Here is a 21,163-nt window from a genome sequence, read left to right as displayed (position 1 = left end):
CTTGCAAGATGGTGAATCCTTCATATAATTTTGATTTCTTCTATAAATGATAATGGCTTGATTTGACTTTAGTTTCCCAGGAGAAAGGAAAGAGAGAACTGACATCAAAGGGATCCATGAAATCCCGGGCTGGCAGCCCTGGAGGCTCTTTCTTGATGATATGTCACTCTGGCCCAAGGACAGTGGAAGGAAGTGAACTGGCGTCAATAGAAGAAGGCTAGGAGAGAGGACTTGAGTTGGTCCTCAGCAGAACCACCAGGCCCTGGAAAGAAGGATCTGAAGGATCCAATGTCAGGATTAGTTAGGCGGCCATGATGGCATCATTTATTATTTTTGTGAGCTTTTTGTCTCCTTTAATGTTCTTTGAACAGAGCCTGTTTGTGTAAAATTTCTTGTTATTTTGCAACCAAACCACTCTGACTCTGCCAGATGTAACTTCTGTATACTTTATTTTTCTTATCTTTATTTTCCTTCAATAAAGTGTTTCATTTAAGCCTTTGGTCTGGATTCTGTTTCTCAGAGACCCTCAGGTTGAGTAACTCCTATTAGCCTTGCCTCTCTGGAAGCAAAAATGTTGCAACTAAGATTGTCCTCTTTTGAGCACATGAGAATATAGGATTCTTTGAGACAGAACATGAAGCTTGGAAAAGTTTAATGCAGCAGGAAAAGAAATAGACAAAATATGTGATGGATTTACTCCCTAAAGCAGAGGTCCCCAACCCCCAGTCTGCGGGGGCCCAGCGCATGCACTCACCCCTGCACAGCCCATTTGCTCCTGCGCGCGCGCTCCAGCATGCCCGTCCATGTGTAGAGCCTCGTGGCGCAGTGGTTAAAACGCTGTACTGCAGCTAAAACTGTGCTCACGACCTGGGGTTCAAATCCCAGGTAGCTGGCTCAAGGTTGACTCAGCCTTCCATCCTTCCGAGGTCGGTAAAATGAGTACCCAGCTTGCTGGGGGGGCAATGTGTAGCCTGTATAATTAAATTGTAAACCGCCTGGAGAGTGCTTGTAGCACTATGGGGCAGTATATAAGTCCAATAAATAAATAAATAAATAGAGTCACCTCTTGTGTTGTTTGAAAAGAGTGTTTGTGATGACCAGCTTGTTCTCGTGACAAAATCCTAATAGCCTTTGCCCTGTTTGGTTTTGAACTCCAAGGCCAAACTTCCCTGTTGTTCCTTTTATCTCTTGACTCCCTACTTTAGCATTCCAGTCCCCTAGAATGAGAAGAACATCTTTCTTTGGTGTCAGTTCTAGAAGGTGTTGTAAGTCTTCATTAAAGTGGTCAATTTCGGTCTCCTCAACATTGATTGGAAAAATCATACCAGGGCTTATTTTCAGGTAAGGTCTTATTTTTGGGAAAACAGGATAAATGGGTTGCCACTCCCTTCTTCTGGGGGGCATCCTGGAATTGGGCAGCTTGCCCAAGGCCACACGGGCTGGCTCTACTTTGCAGGAGGCACAGTGGGGAATCCAACTGCCAGTCTCTGGCTCCACAACTAGATAAACTACAGCACTGAGTTAGCCTCAGATCATTTATGCTGTTCTGTGTTGTCACCCATGACTTATGGCAACCCTCTGAGGGAGCGATTTCCCAAATGTCCTGTCCTCAACAGTCCTGCTCAACTCCCGCAGACCCAATCCTGTGGTTCCTTTAGGGAATTTCCCCATCTCCTGTTTGTTCTTCCTCTTTTCCTTCTGCCTTCCACCTTTCCCAGCATTATTGTCTTTTCCAGAGGTTTTTGCCTTCTCAGAATGTGCCAAGAGTAGAACAGCCTGAGTTTCAACACCCACCATGTTCATTTTCTGGCAGTCCAGAGTCTCTATTAAACTCCTCCAGTGCCACATTTCATTCCTTTAATTCATTCCCTTTCTTTCCGTTTACAAATACATTTTTTGTGCTTGTTGCTCCACCTACTTCTGTCTTTTTCACATGCCAACGATTCCCTGCTGAGAGATTCACGGGAAGGGAAACACCCACTTTCTGGAAGCGGGGAAAGCGAAACTGAGCAATTAACTTACAGGTGGGACAAGAGATGGCGTCTGCTAGCATTCAGGATCTGTGCGAGGAAGCCACTTGCTCCATCTGCCTGGACTATTTCAAGGATCCGGTCACCATTGAATGTGGGCACAACTTCTGCCGAGCCTGCCTGACCCAAAGCTGGGAGGGCTTGGGGGGCGGAAAAGTTTCCTGCCCTCAATGCAGAGAAAAAGTCCGAAGGAGCCTCTTCCCCAATCGGCAGCTGGGAAACTTTGTGGATTTAAGCAAGAAGCTCCGTCTTCAAGAGGAAACGATCACTGAGAGAAAGGGGGGAGCCTGTGACAAACACCAGGAGCCCCTGAAGCTCTTCTGCAAGGTTGATGAAGCCCCCATCTGTATGGTGTGTAAATGGTCGAAGGAGCACCGAGAGCACCAGGTGCTTCCTCTGGAAGAAGCTGCCCAGGACTACAAGGTAGCAATAGTGTGTGCAGAAATATCTGGGGGAAGAGATTGGAAGTATGTTAATAATGCCTCTGGACTGTTGACAGTAGTGTTTTTTTTTACCTATAATACATTAAGAGATTGTCACTCTCGAATTGGCCTCTTCAGCCACACTAGATGCTGTTCCAAGTCCTCCATACAGAGCACGTCACCACAGTCTTTCGAGACTGAAGGATGCCTAACCACAATACATTAAAAGAAATGCCAGGTTTAGGATGCTGGCAGGGAGGCAGGAGGCTGCCTTGCCCTCCTGCCCACCCCCACCAGCAAAACACTCATACATGCCCACCCCTAAACAAACAGGTTGGAGGGTCTCACAGAAAGAACTCGGGGACCACATGCAACCTGCAGGCCGCAGGCCGGGGACCCCTGCTCTAGGGTGCAGTGGGCTATCCATGGCAAAAGGAAGCCCTCCCCTGCATGAATCAGGAGTAAACACATTCTTCATTTTTGCTTCACCTCTGAATTAAAAAATTGACATTTTTTTTCCCTTTTAGGATCTGATCTATAGTCGCCTGGAGCTTCTGAAGAAGGAGAGAGCAAACATTCTAGCACACAAAGCAGAAACAGAAGGAGAAAGTCAAGAGTTACTTGTAAGTTTCAGTGTCCCTAAAAAGAGAACTATTTTTTAAAATTAACATGATGAACATAGTAACTAATAATAATGAGTGCATGCCATCAAGTCATTCCTATCTTATGGCAATTCCTTCCAGGGGTTTCTATATAGAGAATACATTGCTATATACCTCAGTGGTTTAGGTACCTGGCTTGGGAGCCAGAGGTTGGGGGTTTGATTCCCCACTGTGCCTCCCTGACAGGGACTGGACTCGAAAGGGTCCCTTCCAGCTCTGCAGTTCTAAGATTATATTTTTAAGTGGTTTACCATTCTTGTAGAACAAAGCGAAAGGCATATTAAAACACAGCTCAAGTTTGTTGTCATGCTAAATAAAACTTGCTTGATTTTTGTAGCTTTTATGTCCCCTCTTCCACCTTGAACTCACAATGATGCAGCCAAGAGGTTCTTCCTGTCTCTTTGCTTAGTGTGGGATGCATCTTTCTTGAAAAAAATCAGCAAATCTCACACACAAGCCATATGTAGTGTTAGAAAAAGTAACTTAACAGTTTATTTCAAGGGGTCTGTGCACAGAATATCTGTGTAACTCAGAATGGGTAACTCTTGTGGAAGCTAACCCTTCCCTCCCCGTAAACACAAGTGTAGCACCTTGAGACTGTCCTCTGAAGATGCCGGCCACAGAGACTGGCGAAACGTTAGGAAGAACAACCTTCAGAACACGGCCAAAGAGCCCAAAAAACCCACAACAACCATTTCTGTACAAAGTATGTAATCAATAAGAAGCAACCTCATGCCACCCCCCCAGCTGTTTCCTTCTGCTTAATATCCATGGAACGGCTGCAGTGCTTGGAAGGGGGGGGGTTGTGGCCTGCAGGCTGCATTTTTGATCAACTGTGACGTATTCACTGTCTCCCAACATCGTTCATTCCTCTGTTGATGTCATTCATCCCTTTTTCCTTTTCCTATCTCTTTGCTGCAGAAGCAGGTCAATGCTGAAAGGCAACAGCTGCTGGCCCAGTTTACAAAACTACATATAGTGATGGAGAAGAAAAGGTGTAACTTGTTGGCAAGGCTGCAAGAGCTGGACAAAGTAATTTTGAAGCAGAGGGATCAGCACAATGCCAGGTTGACTAAGCAAGGTGACTCTCTCCATAGCCGCATCCAGGAGATGGAGGACAAGTGCCAGCAGCCAGTGACTGAATTTCTCCAGGTGAACCCGTTTCCCTTCCATGTCCCTGAATATCTGTTTAGGTAGTCGGCCATTTTGGTTATTCCCCCATAAAAAGGAAGCGAGTAAGCCCGTTTCCTCCAGAACCCCTAACCTTAGTTTGTCAGCCATTTTGGGAAGCCATTGAACTAAGAAATGATGGGGGGAGGCGGGGCTGCGTTGTGGTGAAAACCAGTCAGGTTTCAGGCAAACTCCTGAAACTGACTGGGTTCCCTCGATTCCATCCGCCACCCAAAATGGGGGTGAGGGAAGGAGGCCATTAGAGAAGCCGCCTCTGAAGCAGCAGATGTGACAAAAGTGGGGGAATGGAATTGGCGAAGGCTGGTTTCCACCCATCCCACCCCATGACACACTGCACGGACTGAGGGGGGAAGCCATCTTAGCAAAGAGCTGGGAACGCTCCAAGGAGAGACTGAGAAAACGCAAAAGGATGTTGGAAATATCTCAACCAGAGATTCCGAGGAAGTTAAAATATTTGTCCATGTAAGGAAAATCTCTATGGATCCAAATAACCACACAGAGAAGAAATAGACATAAAGAGTCAGCAAAATGGACTTTACCTTTTTAAAGAAATCTTACTGTCACGGTTGAAGCGAGCTTCTCTCCCACCCTGCCCCTTTAGCTTGGATCGGGAGAAGAGGAGAAAAGGGGGAGAAAACTACCTCACTATGAAAGAAGATCACTCTAAGATAACATTTTTCCCAATGTTGGGATACACATGTTGGGCTCTCACACAAGAGGAAAGAAACTGCATCCACTCCATAACAAAAAAGAACTTCTTAATCAGCAGCAGTTGGTTGTCAATTATGCTGTCCTTCCCATTGCACAACTGGAACCTACTTGACAGGATTTTGGCCTCCCCTCACTGTGCTCTGCTTGGCTACTGAACTAGTTTCTCTGTTATGTGTTGCAGTTTTTCCCCCTCAGAGTCTATTTTAATCTATTCTAATTCAATATGTAGGCACTGACCAAGATGAACACCCTGTATATCAAGTTAGGGTTTAGCCATTGGATTAGACAGCAGCCATTTTGAGTGACTCTGTACAATCCCACTAACCTATTGCAGTGCTGATAAGTGTGTGTTGATGGCTATGTGGGATTCAACCCCATTTCTTTTTTTCCTCTCTTCTGTAGGACATCGGGAGCATCATTCAGAAGTAAGTGGTTCTAGCTTCAACCATTAATCACTGTTTTGCTTTCCCTTCCCATGTCATTCAAGAGTATGTTTGAGGGTGATACAGTGGTTTCAGGGTGGGACAGGGCCTTGGGAAATTGAGATTCTGGGCTGTGTCATGAGGCATCTTGAGTGACCTCGGTCTTGATAACTTCCTTGGCCTGACCCACTTCACAGGATTGTTGTGAAGATAACATATGTGTGGGAAAGTCCACCATGAGCTCATTGGACAAAACGTGGGTTATCAATATGCTAGAAAACAAAATCTACAACAGACACATTTGAGCGGCCGTGTTGTGCCCCTTTGCATGGAAGCAAAACCCATCTGAACTCAGAAAGCCTTAATTCTGAGCATAAGAGTTCTCCAAAGAACGTCACAACAGGCTGCGAGTCCCAACGTGGCTAATCTTATGTTCTTCCTTTTTAACTGTCTGCCCGACTTGTCTGGAACTGTAGTTCTCTGAGAAAAGACTGGATGAGACATCAGCAGCTACTGTCACCTTAATTTCCCCAGAATGCTTCTGAATCCTACTACAGAGTCAAGGCACATTCTGGAATGTTAAAGATGGCCATAACGGTGACAGGCAGCTAAGGGTGCTTCTCTTCAGAGTACCAGCCTACATGCTACCGCCTCTTACACTGCTGCCCGCTCCTCCTTGCGCAGTATGCTTGGGGTGGGCTCGGTCTTTCACTTTTGGAAGTCCACCTTCATATCTCTGTAAGAGAGGGGCATTTATTTTTTGATTTGTTTAAAATATTTTTATCCTGCCTTTCTCCTTTAAAAGGACCCAAAGCATAAACAGAATTGGTTCCTGCTGGTCCAAACAATCTGTGTATGATACGTATCTAGTTACACATTTCTTCTCGGAAGACACTCCAAGGTCATCAGCTTAAGGCTGAACAGAAGAATCCAATGTTGTTTTTAATTCTATTCTGTATTTTTATATCTAGACACCTTCCTTGTTCACCTCACTGTGAGGTCTATTTGCAGATCTTTGGATCTGAAATATTTCTTTGCTAGCATCAAGATGAAAACTGCATTTCCAAGACAGCTTTCAGTGCCATTCCAGTAACATTAGACTGTCGGAATAGAGGAACCACGTGCTGAGGGCCAACAATGTCTTTGTTTTCCACACGATAAATCACATCATTGGTAAAACTGAGTTGTGATTCATGGTGTTCTTTGCAGATGCGAGGCGGGGCTGCCCCAAGTGCCTGCAGTTTTTCCTCCTGAAATAAAAAAACACATTCAGGAATTTTCTGATATTAACTGCTTCCTGCAGCGTGTTATGAACCAATTCGAAGGTAAGAGCCTTCCCCCCCCCCAGGAAAAGCACAATAGAAATTTTAAAAATTTAAAAGGACAAGAATGCAATGACACCTTAGAGACTTAACATTTATATTTTTTAATGTGAGCTTTCATGGACAAGTCCACTTCAAAAGAGTTAAGAGGAGATTTAACATGGCAAAAATTATTGTTGTTGTTGTTTAGTCATTAAGTCGTGTACGACTCTTTGTGACCCCATGGACCAGAGCCAGGCCCTCCTGTCTTCCACTGCCTCCCGGAGTTGGGCCAAATTTATGTTGGTAGCTTCCATGACACTGTCCAACCATCTCATCCTGTGTCGTCTCCTTCTCCTCTTGCCTTCACACTTTCCTAACATGAGGGTCTTTTCCAGGGAGTCTTCTCATGAGATGGCCAAAGTATTGGAGCCTCAGCTTTAGGATCTATTTTCTGCTTTTACCTAGTTTACTAGTTTGCCCTAGACCAAAGGTCATCAACCCCCGGTCTGCTGCCTGGTGCCAGTCCGTGGCCTGAGCCAGACCGGGCTGCGGAGACAGACCTCCCGGCCCCCAAGCACTCCCCTCCCCACAGCTGCTTTGCATACACGCACGCATGCCAGTGCGCCCCCACCCTTTAACGCATGCACTCAAGCGCCCGCGCGAAGGGGTGGGAGGGTGCGCGGGTGGGTGTGCCAGCACTCCTGCGCATGCGCGAAGGGGCGGGGGAGCACTCATGCTGGTGCACACGTGTGCGCTTCCCACTGCTTTGCCCATGCGCCCAAGAGATCGTGCGCATGCACCCGAGAGAGCCCGGGTGTGTGTGCCCTGCCTTCCTCATAGGCTCAGCCGGTCCATGGTCCCAAAAAGGTTGGAGACCGCTGCCTAATGGTTCAAAGGATAGCAATAAAATTCCTGTATTTGATTCTCCCCATATTTTACAACCAGTACAGTTATCTATTGTATACTTTTTAAACTGTATTTTGTATATTTTAACCAAATAATGTTTTATGAACTGGTTGTACATTTTAAAACTGCATTTTATTTATTTATTTATTTATTTATTTATTTATTTATTTATTTATTTATTTATTTGATTTATATCCCGCCTATCTAGTCGTGGTGGACTGCTAGCCATAAATATGTTTTATTAGCTGCTCACCCGCCCTTAATAAATTCATTCATTCATTTCCTTTTACCTATACAGTGGTGCCTCGCACAACGATTGCTTCATACAACGATGAATTCACACAGCGATGGGTTTTTGTGAGGAATTTCCCCCATCGTTTAACGATGTTCTCTATGGGGGAATTTCACTTAACAATGTCCCTTTTTGCTCATTTAAAAGTGTCTTAAAATGCTTGAAACCTGTTTTAAATGCTTGGATTCCATAGTGCACCTTGTGAAACATGTGCAAACTTAATTTGGTTTTGTTCTGAGTCTTCATTAATTTTTGGTGATTTTTTTTATTTTCCCCATTTAAATCAATTGAATGGACAGTTCAATGCATTTAAATAGGGAAAACAAAAAATCACCAAAAATTAACGAAGACTCAGAACAACACCAAATTAAGTTTGCATAGGGTTCAGGAGGTGGGCTAACGATTGCAAGCATTTAAAACCTGTTCCAAACATTGTAAGGCACTTTTACAGGAGCGAAAAAGGACTTCGCAAAACCCTTGAAATGTATTGAGTCGGCTTCAATACATTCCAATGGAGGAAACATTGTTTCACTCAACGATGTTTCCTATGGGTTTTTTCACTTAAAGACGGTAATCCGTTCCAATTGGAACGGATTAACCGGTTTTCAATGCATTCCTATGGGAAATGGTGTTTCACAGAACGATGTTTCACACAATGTTGATTTTTTTGGAACCAATTAACATTGTTGTGTGAGGCACCACTGTAGATAGAAATGGGCACGAAGCACTTCATTGTGCTTCATACAAAGCTACGGTGCCATACTGGCCCATCTCCCACCCACTCCAGCTAGGCCACTCACCCTGTTTCATGCACTGCTGTGGTCTTTCTTCTCTGGACATGCTCCAATCTGAGCAGGAACTCTGCCAGTTCGAGCCCGCCTCCTCAGGCAGCCAATCACTCATGGGATGTGCAGGGAGAATTCCCATCCTGCTTCCTCATCGGCTTGGTTGGCTGCCACTGACTAACATGGCTAACCCTTGTACAATTACAGTGGTGCCTCGCACGAGGTTAATCCGTTCCGGATTAACCCTCGCTGTGTGAAAGCATCGCTGTACGGGAAGGAAAAAGCCATTGGAATGCATTAAACAGTGTTTAATGCGTTCCAATAGCAACTTTACTCACCGTACAGCGATGCTTCTCCAATGGCCAGCAGCCATTTTTGCGCCCTTCCCTCGTTTAACAAGGGTGCGAAAATGCTGCGTACGGCCATTTTGGGGCTTCCGGCGGCCATCTTGAAGCCGCCGAACAGCAGATCGGCGGGTCGCAAAGCGAAGGTCGGTAAGCGAACCGCTTACCGACCTTCGCTCTGCGATTTTCCGCCATAGGGGCAGTTGGTGTGCGATCGCATTTGCGATCGCTAGAACGGCCCCGTTGTGCAGATTCGCCGTTCTGCGGTGCACTCGTTGTGCGAGGCACCACTGTACAGCTATGAAAGGCAGTTTTTCTAAGGGATCCAATACTAGAAATGTTTCACATCCATTGGGATGTGGTTTTTAAATGTTTCTCCTAGTAATTTTGAGTTGGAGAAAACATGTTTTGAACATAGAAAGAACTGTAGCTTCAGGCAGAAGAAAACATCAAAGCCAAAAGTACATTAGTGTTGGAGGGACATGATTGGGGCACACTTTGTGGTTGCGAAATCAGACTTGAAAGGAAGCTTATGCTTAAGTCTTGGAGCCAAATCATGGAATAAAGATAATCTGCAAACTCCTGGAGGTGAGAAAAAGCTGAGCTGTGGAACTCACAGACCCAGCCTTTTAGGATTTTCCTCTTCTATAATATTTAATATCTAGGTTTCTAGAATATCTGTTTCTGCCCTATACTGAAGAGCTTGTAAGGTTACTGTACTTCTTTCGACTATGCTTCCAGAATGTTTCAACCAGCATACTTGTTCTGACTGGAGGATCCTGGGAATTGTGCGGTAGTCTAAGAATACTGGTCAGAGAAAATGGGAATTGTAGTTTCAAAACAGAACATTTTCCAGTTCTGCTGTTTTCATATATTTTAGCCATAAATATGATTATGATATGAATATGATATGGATTATTGTTGATGAGAAGTAGTCTGTCGGTAGAGACACTGCCATGTGAAGAGGAACAACCAATTTAGTGCTGCCCCAAGTATGTCAAACTACTGTATATTAGCCTGGCCAAGGGTGATGAGGGAAGGCATAATTCAAAACTCCTAGAAGTCACGTTCCAGCTTGACGTCGCGACGAGACAGCAGCAGGAGGACAGAGCTCTGTCCCCTGGGCTGAATTCTGACCCGTTTTGGGACACCGCAAGGTGTCGGAACCACCCTGGAGGGGTGGTGAACTGGGGGAGAAAGCCTGTTGATCACGGGGGCGGCGGCCACCCCGTTTCGATCCAGGAAACTCCCTAATCAGCCAATGGGCAGAAATAAGCAGCTTCGGCGAGCTTCCAAGTCGCTGGCAGCCGGCTGAGAGAAGCAAGGAACAGCATCTGGCATCGCTGTTTTTCCATCGGGTGAGAATTCTTTTGCAACTAATTGCCTACGTACCCCTATATATGGAAAAAATGAATTGCTATCTCATCTCAGTAACTTTTTAAAGCAGCAGAAAATCTGGTGAGAGGGACAGCTGAAGAAAGTAACTTTTTAAAATTACACTTTAAGAATATTTACAACCTGGCGTTATAAGCTTAAGAGACCTTCTTGCAAATTAAGTGTGGACATTGTTTTGTCTATCTAAAGTGTTTGGAATGATTCCCAGAAGAGGTGGCCTTGGACATTCTGTTGTTGCTTAAGGCTGAAAAACTGTTTATCTCCTCGTGAGCTTCTCTTTGCATTTGGCCGGAATTAACCCTAAAGTGGACTTTTCAAAAACTGTTCCTTGGGTCGAATTTGGTTCAACTCTACATAGCCAAAGCGGAACTCCTGAAATGACTCTGGAAATTTGAAATATCTGTTTATAAGCATCTAGGCAGCAGAAACAATGGCATGACAAGGACAATTTTGGAATGAAGTAAAATTTATGCTTCAACAAATATTAACGATCGTGACATCTCATTATGAAGAGGCAAAATTATCCAATCAACATCAGAAGGACTATAGTCCACAAGCAACTGAAAACAACAAGGAAGGAAATGGGAGTGTCACAGATGATGTATGCCAAAGCAAGCAGCAGCTTGAGAAAGTTAATCTAAGAGAAACATCAGTCTTGGACCAGAGGAGAGTACCAAGGGAAGACAAAGGGAAAAAAACAGCAAAATTAACCAAAAAAAAGCCTGGAAGACTCATTGAAGATAGACCAAGTACAAAAAATGGACATAAATCAGATCTACAAAATGGTTTTAGAGGACATGAAAGATGACAGCATGTTTAGAGATATAGCAGGGAATGAAAAAAGAGGAACCAGAGAGGGAATTACCTAGAAAGATGAAAAAAGGGAAAACAAGGAAGGGCCCCTTAATATTGGAAACATGTTTATATTTATCATCTGGATCTGTAAAAGGGTATATTCTATATATTAAAAGGAGAATTAAATTGAAATAAGGGAGCCCGAATCAGGGTAAAGATGTAATATGGTGACTTTTTATTTTAGGCAAACTAGATATAAAGCTGGGTCATGGATCTGGAACCACTTTCAATAAGAATGTTATTAGAAGATCTTGAGAACTTTATATAATATGAGAGTAATATTATGATAGTAGCTATACTATATACTAAAATCTGTATATGAATGGTTTGAAAGAAGGTCGGAATTTGGGGGGATAATCGAGAAGACACTGAGATGTAAAAAACAAATAATTGTAAGCAAGTATGTAACACGATGTCTGATAAGCACAAACAATGTAGATTGGAAAATTAATTAAAAATGTTTAAAAAAAAACTCCTAGAAGTCACCAGCATGAGCAAGGCTGGAACTTAGGGTAACTGAATAAGCTCAGAAGAGGAAACACATTTTTTTTGTTATATCAGACCAAAGGTCCCATCTGTTCTAACCATTTCCCAAATACGAGTCTCCCTGAATGTTGTGGCACTACAATGGTCATCATTCCTGTTGGGCATGGTGACTGGAACTATGGGATTTTTAGTCTGGTTTTTTTTTTCAAGCCTTCTCAATCCAGAATTCCAATTCCACCAGCCAAATCTGTGATAGTAAGAGGGACAAGAGACAGAAAAAATGTTATTGCATGAAATACTATTGCATGTAGGCTGCATGTTTCATCCCTTTTACCTCTTTCCACAGATGCCCTTCTTGCTGCACACCAGCTGTGCAAAGGTAAGATCAAATGTCTTTCCTTCTCCTTGAAAATAATTAGAATGGTTGACAGTCAGCTGAAAACACGATAAAGATGAGTCAAGTAAAAACAACAGAAATAACACTCAAAGGCAGCACCCTGGCTTCCCTTCCCTGCCTCCTCCAGATGCGGCTTCTGAGTGGGCGTCTGTCAGAGGAGGCAGGGAAACAGCAAACACATGTTCTGCCAGAACACAAATTGGCATGAACTGCCGTTTTGGTGGTTCATGCCGATCTCTACTTATAGCTAGTTAATTCCTGCTCTGGGTAGCGCCATCTGTGTAAGTGGAAAAAAGGCAGCTTGCAGGCAAAAGACTTTAAAAAAAACTACCCAGCCCCCTACAAGTATTTTCTTCCTGATGTTTTGCAGCAAAAAAAAAAAAAAAAAAAAAAAAAAAGGTTTTATGTTCCTGGGTGTATTTAGCAGAGACTTGTACGCTGGGAGATCATAGGTCACCCTATCAAAACTGGAAGTGGATGCTGGGTGACTTCTGGTTTTGCCTTGTTTTCCTGTTTTTAAGCCATCATCTCTCCCTCCTCCCCCCCCCGTAGAGGCGATCACTTTGGATCCAGCTACCGCTCACCCTTACCTCAGCCTGTCTAAAGATCAGAGGTGTGTGAGGCTCCAGCCCACAGGGCAATATCCGCCGGACATCCCAGAAAGATTCGACACCTGCACTTGTGTTCTGGGCTCTGAAGGGTTCCGTACTGGAAGACACTGGTGGGAGGTGGAGGTGGATGAGAGAGGGGTCTGGGCCGCTGGGGTCGCCGTGGCCTCTGTGAGAAGAAAAGGTCTGGTACATTTTAACCCCAAGGAAGGAATATGGGCCGTGGGGCAGATGCAGGGGGGCCACTACCAAGCCCTGACCACCACGAAGCATAACTTGTTGCTCAAGCAGAAGCTCAGGAAGATCCGGGTGACTCTGGATTGCAAAAAGAATGAAGTGGCTTTTGTCGATTCGGAGACAGAGTCCCCCGTCTTTAAATTCTCCTCAGCCACTTTTGCGACGGAGGAGGTCTTCCCTTGGTTCTGGCTCGGTAGGCTGGCAACCCAGCTACGACTCACTCTCTGAGGGCCGCAAGCAGCCTGCCCGAAAGCAGACCTCTCTAGGCCCTAAAACAGCCCACCCTCTATGATGCTGGGGAACTCTACCTGACAGACCTAATTCTGTAGATGTGTGGGGGTTTTCTTTGGACTACATCTCCCAGAATTCCCCAAGCAGCATGGGATACCTGCTTGGGGAATTCTGCCAGTTGCAGTCCACCCACAGAAATTTTGGCACTTTTGACAGTGACCTGTGATTAGACGACAGGATTCATCTAACCCTGAAAGGCATTTAATTATGAAAGCAGGATCTTTTCGCCCTTCTTGAAGATTGCAAACTAGCTTGATTGTTTGCAGGACGGGTGCTTGTGCCCCTCACCTTGGGTTTTGTTTGCAAACCTGCTTGTTCAGTTCCAAAGGTCCTGAATCAGTTCTGGGGAACACTGGTGAATTTTAGCCTCCAGTGACGGGCTGTTTGCAAAGAATCATTTGGCTTTCCCTGTACCTATTCCTCCTTGGGAACAGTAGGGCTGTTCTCGTGCAGATTGGATGTGTAGCAATCCCAGTGCACAGTGCAGTGTCGTGACTAGAACTGTGACACTGGACATCTGGGCTCAGAGTCCCACTCAGCCGTGAAACTCGTTGAAGGATCTCAGATCCCTTTTCACCAAGCTTTTGCGGGGAAAAGAAAAATCATTTGGGTTCGCGGGGGAAGGCAGGAGGCAGAATATACACGCAGCAAATAAATGAAAAAACAGGATGAATGGAATGTAAGGATGGAAAACATTCATTCTATAACTTTTTGGGGGGGTCCTAAGAGCACCCCCATTGCTCCCCTAAACATATTAGCAAATAAATATATAGGGGACAAATATATTTGCAGGAGCATTTATAAAATTTGTACTAAAGCATTTGCGCTTACGCAGTTCACAGGAAACAAAGATTCTGCTCTCCTCAGCAGGGAGGGCATCAATCCTTAAAATGTATTAGTCTGCCCGCTTGGCACAGTTGGCTAAGAGCCTGATCCCAATGACAAATAGCAACTGCTCTTGTATTGGGTTCTGGTAAAAGAAACCTGATTCAAATTTAGGCATACATGTGAAGTACATGCTTACACGGAATAGTGTGCCAGGGGAACTGGGGGGGGGGGTTGTTTGCTCCTCCAGGTGTGTGGAAGGACATTGGGGCTGTTGGCAAGGGCAGGCTGTAAGCTCCTTTTGGAAGAGGGGATGATTTCTAGGAAGACAGACTGGGAGTCTTCATTGAAAAGATTTGCTGTTGTCTTTTGCACATGTATTTCTAAATCCCAGCCTTGACCTGATCTTTCAAATAAATGTTGCAATTCCACTCAATAAACTATCTCTTGGTTCATCTTTGGTTGAGGACAGAGAGGAGTGTTGCGATATAGGGGCAAAGACAGTTTTCTTACTCAGGGGTCTGTCTATAGCTTGAAGAACTACACTGCCCTCTTCCCATGTTTCTGATTCATCTTTTTTTCTTATTCTAATGAGAATTAGAGTTTGATTTGCTCAGGATGGACTTGGGTCTCTTCCTGGCAATCCAATCTGCTGCTTGTAGGGCAACCTATAGAACTCTTGTCTTCGATACTCCTTGGCAGGCTTATCCTTCATGGAGCAGTGTAATTTCCTTAAGCCTTAAAATGAATGGCTTTGTCCCTTAGTGAACTGCATAATTGGGCTGAAAGCAGACAACAGCTTCATGGAGTGGGACTCAGGAGATCTGGTTCAAGTGCCCACTTAGCCCCAGAAACCTTCTGGGGATGGTGGCAATTCTTTGAACATTTCACACACATCTAAAAAACCCTACTAGGGTTTCACCATTCACTGGAAGTGAGCTGACAGCACATAGTAACAGTTCTGTGCAGATCATAGCTTGCATCTTTCTTCACTGGAGGGCTCCAGATTCAAACATTCAGGTTCAGTTTAGGCATCCTTCAGTCTCGAGAGACTATGGTAGCGTGCTCTGCATGGAGGTCTCGGAACAGCCTCTAGTGTGGCTGAGAAGGCCAATTCGAGAGTGACAATCCCTTCCACACTGAGGACAAATACAATCTATATCCCATGGGGTGGGCAATTAATTTCTATAGGGGGGGACATGAAAAATCTGAACTGTTTGGGGGCCGAACCAACTTTACTTAAAAATAAAATGAAACTGATGTTACGATTGTTTTTATTTTAAACTTGTTAATCTTCTCAAATACTAAAGAGGTTTTTTTTTTTGCAGTATGTTAAAGCAACTGATCAACTTTAGACAAAAAGCTATAAATGGTTTCCACGGGCCGGAAAGGAGAGGCTCGCGGGCCGTATGTGGCCCTCTAGCCGCACTTTGCCCAGGTCTGATGTACCCCATCCAGCTCCCTGATTTTGCTGGTTTCATGACTGCCTCTTTGCCTCAGCCTGCTGGACAAGGGTCTCTTCAAATTGGGAGAGGCTGTGAGGCACCGCCTGCCTCCAGGCTGAACGCTCAGATATCAGGGTTTCCTATCTGTTGAAATCCATTTCCAAGGCCTTCAGATCCTGCTTGCAGATGTCCTTGTATCACAGCTGTGGTCTCCCTCTGGGGCGATGTCCCTGCACTAATTCTCCATACAGGAGATATTTTGGAATCCGACCATCAGCAATTCTTACAACATACCTAAGCCAACGTAGACGTTGTAGATTCAAATATTATAGATTCAAAAAAAAGAGATGACTGAAAAAACAAAACAAAACCCTCTTGTCTTTTTTCTCCACATTATATATAGACCTTTGTCATGTGTCTTGTTTATGTATCTTTTTCTCAGCTAAAAAACCCTCAAGAACTGTAACTACAAATGTGCAGGTTTGTTTCTGGACTGTGGCTCCCAGAATTTTTCAGGCAGCTTTCCTCTCCCAAACATGGCTGGTACAGTTATCCCTCTTCTCTCATTTCACTCCCCTCAAAAACTGGTGTGTGTGTGTATATGTTAAAAGAGCTAGTATGCTTCCTATCTTTGTTAGCATCAGCAGGTTTCCAGACGCCTACTTGGGCTGTCATTAATATCCAGTACACAAAACTGCACTTCTCCCTTCTATAATGCTATAGTTAGGAGCTCCAGACCCCCGTATTGTTCAAAAACCATGTATAAATCTTATTCCCAAAAACATAACTTCAAAGCATAAACTGTTTATTCTCTCTCTCTCTCTCACGCGCACACGTAGAAAGGCAGCTAGACAGAGAAAGCCTCTATGGGGGGGGGGAATGGAGGCATGATAATTCTTCCTCCCCTCCCAATGGAGCAGTACACTGCTGTGATTCCACACACACACACCCCGGACCTTTCTCAGCCTTCCGAGCACACCCCAGCGCTCTCCCTGGCTGCCACGTGGAGCCACCAGGACAGGAGCCGGAAGGACGCCATCAACCACACCGCCAACCACAGGGGCTTCAGTGAGTCCAAGACCCAACTCCCTTAAGCCACTTCCTGGAGACAAATAGCCGCACAGCATCAACTGAATAAATATGCATTTAGTGAAATATGCATGTATTTATTTATTGGGGAAAAAATTGTAAAACCAAAACCTGTGCAACTCAAGGGACAAGTGTCTATACAGCGTCATTAGTCTTCCCCTTGCCACTGCTAATGGGCAGTCCCCATTTTTGTCACACACACACACACACCTTAAGGTTCCTTTACCCTGAGGCAACATCGCTACTTAACTTGAAACCACACTCAGTATTTCTTTAAAAAACTGCAGGAGGTCAGTGTCATGATAGGACTTTCTCAACATTAGTTTGTTATTTTCAAAGATTACAAATATTTGAGAGGGAAAAAAAACACTGATAAGTCTATGATTTCCTTGTTGAACGGATGCTCTCTCTGGTTCCAGTAATGAGCCACCGAGTTCCATTCCAAAGCAAACTCTACGTTGTCTAAAATGACAAGTAAGATTTTGCTTAAGTCTTGTAATAAGCTGATAAGGGAATAGCTGTTTCTGCTGTATTTTCACCCGTATTTATTCTCTTAAAAATATAATCAAGCAATAGCAATTATCACAAAATGTAAAAATATCAGTAAATTAAAAGTACAAAAATTGCAGAACTGTCCATGTGTTGCCATAGTATGCTACTGCTGCTCTAGATGTGGCACTGTGAATTATCAACAGTGGCTGAGATTCCCATTTCTATTCTCTGCAGACAGGATGGATAGCAACACATCCCATCTTCCACAAGTAAAAAATATAATAATAATAATTTCAGAATAATCTTAGATCTTCAGACCTGGAAGAGACCCAATGGATCATCAAGTCCTGCCCCTGTCAAGGAGGCACAGCGAGGATTCGAACTCACAAACTCCGACTCAGGAGCCAGAGATTTAAACCACTCCACTATCCAGTGGAGTTTGAGATTTCAGAAGCTATACACCCGTGCAGATCAACCTGCATGGGTGGCTGGGAATTTTGAAAGTTCTAGTTCGAGACATGAAGCTGGGGATAGCTGACCTGTTCCCATTATGGGGAACCATACATGGAAGTGTCAAGAGAACCTGCCGTCCTCACCTCGGATAATGAATCTGGTCTCAGCTGATCTGCACAGTCATTTTGATTGATTGCCTATTCAGTCTTGGAAAATAGCAATTGGAGCTTTGCCATGCCTCACAGTTTGTACAGGAAACCGGCGTGATGTTCAGGTTGCCTTGCAAACCGTTCCACCACCTTGAGACCGAAACCTGGGATGTTTTTAATCATCCCTTTCTCAACAGACAGCATGGCCAAGGCGTTGAGTTTGTTGTGCGGCATGGTGTTCGTTAGGAAAGTCTTTACCCTCGTCAGAGCCGACACGGCCTGGCCTGCTTCTGCCACCATTGCAGGCGTGGTGACCAGGATTCGCAACAACGTCACGGTTTGCTCAAAGGTTTTCTCCAGGTTGTACATGGAAAGCACATACAGCAGCTGGTAAGCGTTTTTGCAACGGTAGAATTCTTGCCTCTCGTACAGGACAGAAAGTTCTGCCATCAACCTCTCCTTCTCCAGCATCGGGTAGGCCTTTACAGCTTCGTCAAAGGCCTCCTGTGGAAAAGCCCGGTGGTGAGATCGAAACAAGCTTCCCTGGACCAGCGTGGCGCTTGCTAGATGACTAGTAAATGCAAAGCGTTCTTTTGCATGGGCTGTGATGATGTTGCACACGTCTAAGGCCATCTGATCCAGCGTCTCCTTTGTTTTGTCCGTGGGCAGCACAGATTCAGAAGGCAATTCCTCAAACAAGGTTCCAACGGATTCTTTGACTGAGCTGATGGCACTTGTGAAGTCCGAAGTAGCTTTCTGGATGGCTACAGAATTGTTGGCTGTACTCCAGAGTTGCCTGTGGAAAGTATCCACGTGAGGCATTATTCTGTGGAAGAGGGAGAGCAAATACAAGAACTCGCCATCATCTTCCAGCATTGGAATGAACAGTCCGGCCATGCGGACTGCAGGGGTATCAAACTTCCACGTTCTTCTGATTTCACAGAAACATTTGAGGAGCTCCAGTCTCTTCCCAAACACATAATTTACCGTTTGGATGTTAAGGTTCCAGTTTATCTGGGATGTTTTATTAAGCTGCCTCCTCACAATGGCCTCCAGAAGCTGCCTCCTTTTCGTGCTGCAGGAGAAAAACTCTGGGATTCCGGAAAGATCTGCAAAGAAACGCCGCACTTCCTCAATTTGGGATGTGGCTTGCTGAATGACCGTATTCATTCGGTGAGCATAAGAGTGAACATACTGGGCGCTAGGGAATGCGTCACAAATCTTGTCCTGTATCCTTGCGCGGTCACCGTGCGTCGCACTCGCCCCATCGTAGCTCTGAGCGATGATCTTCTGCTTGTCAGCTGCCTCTGGAAACACCTCTTCCAGCTGCTGAAGTACAAATTTAGCGGTGGTTTCGGCCTGATGATCTTCCAGGTCTGCAAATCCATAAAAGCGTTCTACCAAAGAGCGGCTTTCATCGACGTAGCGGAAGATCAGGGCCGTCTGGGAGTGAGTGGACACGTCTACGTGACTGACCTCAATGGCCACAAAAGGAGCACTTTTCAGCTGCTCTTTAATGTGATCTTTTGCCACCGTCAATGCACAATCAAGCAAGTCGCTCAGAATTGTCTTGGATAGACCTGCCAACACTGGGGAACTTTGCAAGTCAGGTTTCAAAGCCAGGCTGAGGTATGCCATGAGATTAACCTCTCCTCTGAACACTCCTGGGTGTACTGAATCCTCAACCTCATCCTCTTCTGAAAGCAACAGCCCAAAAATATCACAATGCGATATAGCCTCCATGACCTTCAAAAGGCTGTTTCTGTTTTTTTCTATTTCTTCGTTCTGTTTCCTTACGGACTCTTGGCCACTACCGTCCTTTTGCTCTGCACTCTTGGCGTCCAATATTGCCAGCTGCAGGCAGCTGTTAATGTGGCTCTGGGATGTTTCATGTCTCTTGATTTTATCACTAAGGTGCTTTAAATCTCGGACTCCTGTCCGTGTCCAAGTGTCGACACCCCCAAACAGCAAACAAGGGAAACAGAACAACGCATCTTGGGTAGCGCTTCCACACAGCCATTCCTTTCGGTCATACCACCCTGCGCTGAACTTCCGTGTCAACTCTTTTCCTCTCTCACATCTGGACTGGTGGAGCATCAGAGGAGGCCTGTGCGGTCCCATCTTTCTGATTCGTAGCTGGTCAGCTAAGCTCAGCCGGGAGAACTCTGTCTTCTGAAGCAATTCTACAGAATTCAACTTGAGGCCACCTTAGGGTGTGGGAAGTAAAGAAGAAGTAGTGAGATTTTGGCCTGTAAATAAATGGAGCCAAATATGAACAGTGAACTCATTTTCGCTGTTTGGAACCTCAAAAAGCCAAAAAAAACACTATGTGTACACAAGAGGAAAAGCATCAGCAGGCATACTGAAGTAGAAAAGCACTGTGGATTCAATGGGGTTTTAACCCATGCAGCCCAGTAAGGACTAGCTGGAATTAAGTATCCTGATAAAAAGTATAAGGTGGCAGACTGACACCCTGAATGTGTTGTTGTTACATGCTGTCAAGTCAGAACCAACATATAGCAACCTTAATAGGGCTTTCAAAGTGAGATATTTAAGGAGTGGTTTTATTAGTTCCACTCCCTCAGTGGGTTTCCATGACTGAGTGGGGTTTTGAACCCTGTTCTCCAGAGTCCCAGTCCCGTCACTCTAACCACTGCACCACATTTAGTACAGTATATCACATAAGTAGGTACAACCCCTCACATTTCCTAAATATTTTAGTATATCTTTTCATGTGACGACACTGAAGAAATGACACCTGGCTACAATGTAAAGCAGTGAGTATACAGCTTGTATAACAGTGTAAATATCCTCTCCCCTCAAAATAACAAAGCGCAGCCATTAATGTCCAAAACTCTGGCAACAAAAGTGAGTACACCCCTATGTGACAATGTCCAAACTGGGCCCAAGTAGCCATTTTCCCTCCCTGGTGTCATGAGACCCATTAGTGTCACAAGTCTCAGGTATCCAAATTGGGCACAAAGTGTCAATATTTTGTGTGGCCACCATTATTTTCCAGCACTGCTTTAACCCTCTTGGGTACAGAGTTCACCAGAACTTCACAGGTTGCCACTGGAGTCCTCTTTCACTTCTCCATGATGACATCAGAGAGCTGGTGGATGTTAGAGACCTTGCGCACCTCCACCTTCCATTTCAGGGTGCCCCACAGATGCTCAATAAGTAGGGTTTAGGTCTGGAGACATGCTTGGCCAGTCCATCACCTTTACCCTCAGCTTCTTTAGCAAGGCAGTGGTCATTTTGGAGGCATTTGGGGTCATCATCATGTTGGAATCCTGGCCTGCGGCCCAGTCTCCAAAGGGAGGGGATCATGTTCTGCTTCAGTATGTCACAGTACATGTTGTCATTCATGGT

General features: G+C 44.9%; 1 protein-coding gene across 2 annotated transcripts; it reads left to right on the top strand.

Annotated features, from left to right (window-relative positions):
* Positions 1-1,236: 1,236 nt before the first annotated feature.
* Positions 1,237-17,287, top strand: LOC110070549 (zinc finger protein RFP). Of its 2 annotated transcripts, none has more exons than XM_078388604.1 (7): positions 1,237-2,381; positions 2,980-3,075; positions 4,036-4,266; positions 5,419-5,441; positions 6,648-6,763; positions 12,152-12,184; positions 12,755-17,287. In XM_078388604.1, exons 1-7 carry the CDS (start codon positions 2,037-2,039, stop codon positions 13,273-13,275), a joined length of 1,365 nt encoding a protein of 454 aa, XP_078244730.1. In that variant the 5' UTR covers positions 1,237-2,036; the 3' UTR covers positions 13,276-17,287. The 2 variants fall into 2 exon arrangements, with proteins under 2 accessions (XP_078244730.1, XP_072844856.2); XM_072988755.2 differs by having other exon boundaries at positions 1,239-2,453.
* The last annotated feature ends 3,876 nt before the right edge of the window (positions 17,288-21,163 follow it).

This window comes from Pogona vitticeps, chromosome 2 (genome assembly GCF_051106095.1).
Source record: "Pogona vitticeps strain Pit_001003342236 chromosome 2, PviZW2.1, whole genome shotgun sequence".
NCBI lineage: Eukaryota > Metazoa > Chordata > Lepidosauria > Squamata > Agamidae > Pogona > Pogona vitticeps.
Note: the sequence above shows the minus strand (reverse complement) of the source record. Positions and strands in the feature narration are given on the sequence as shown.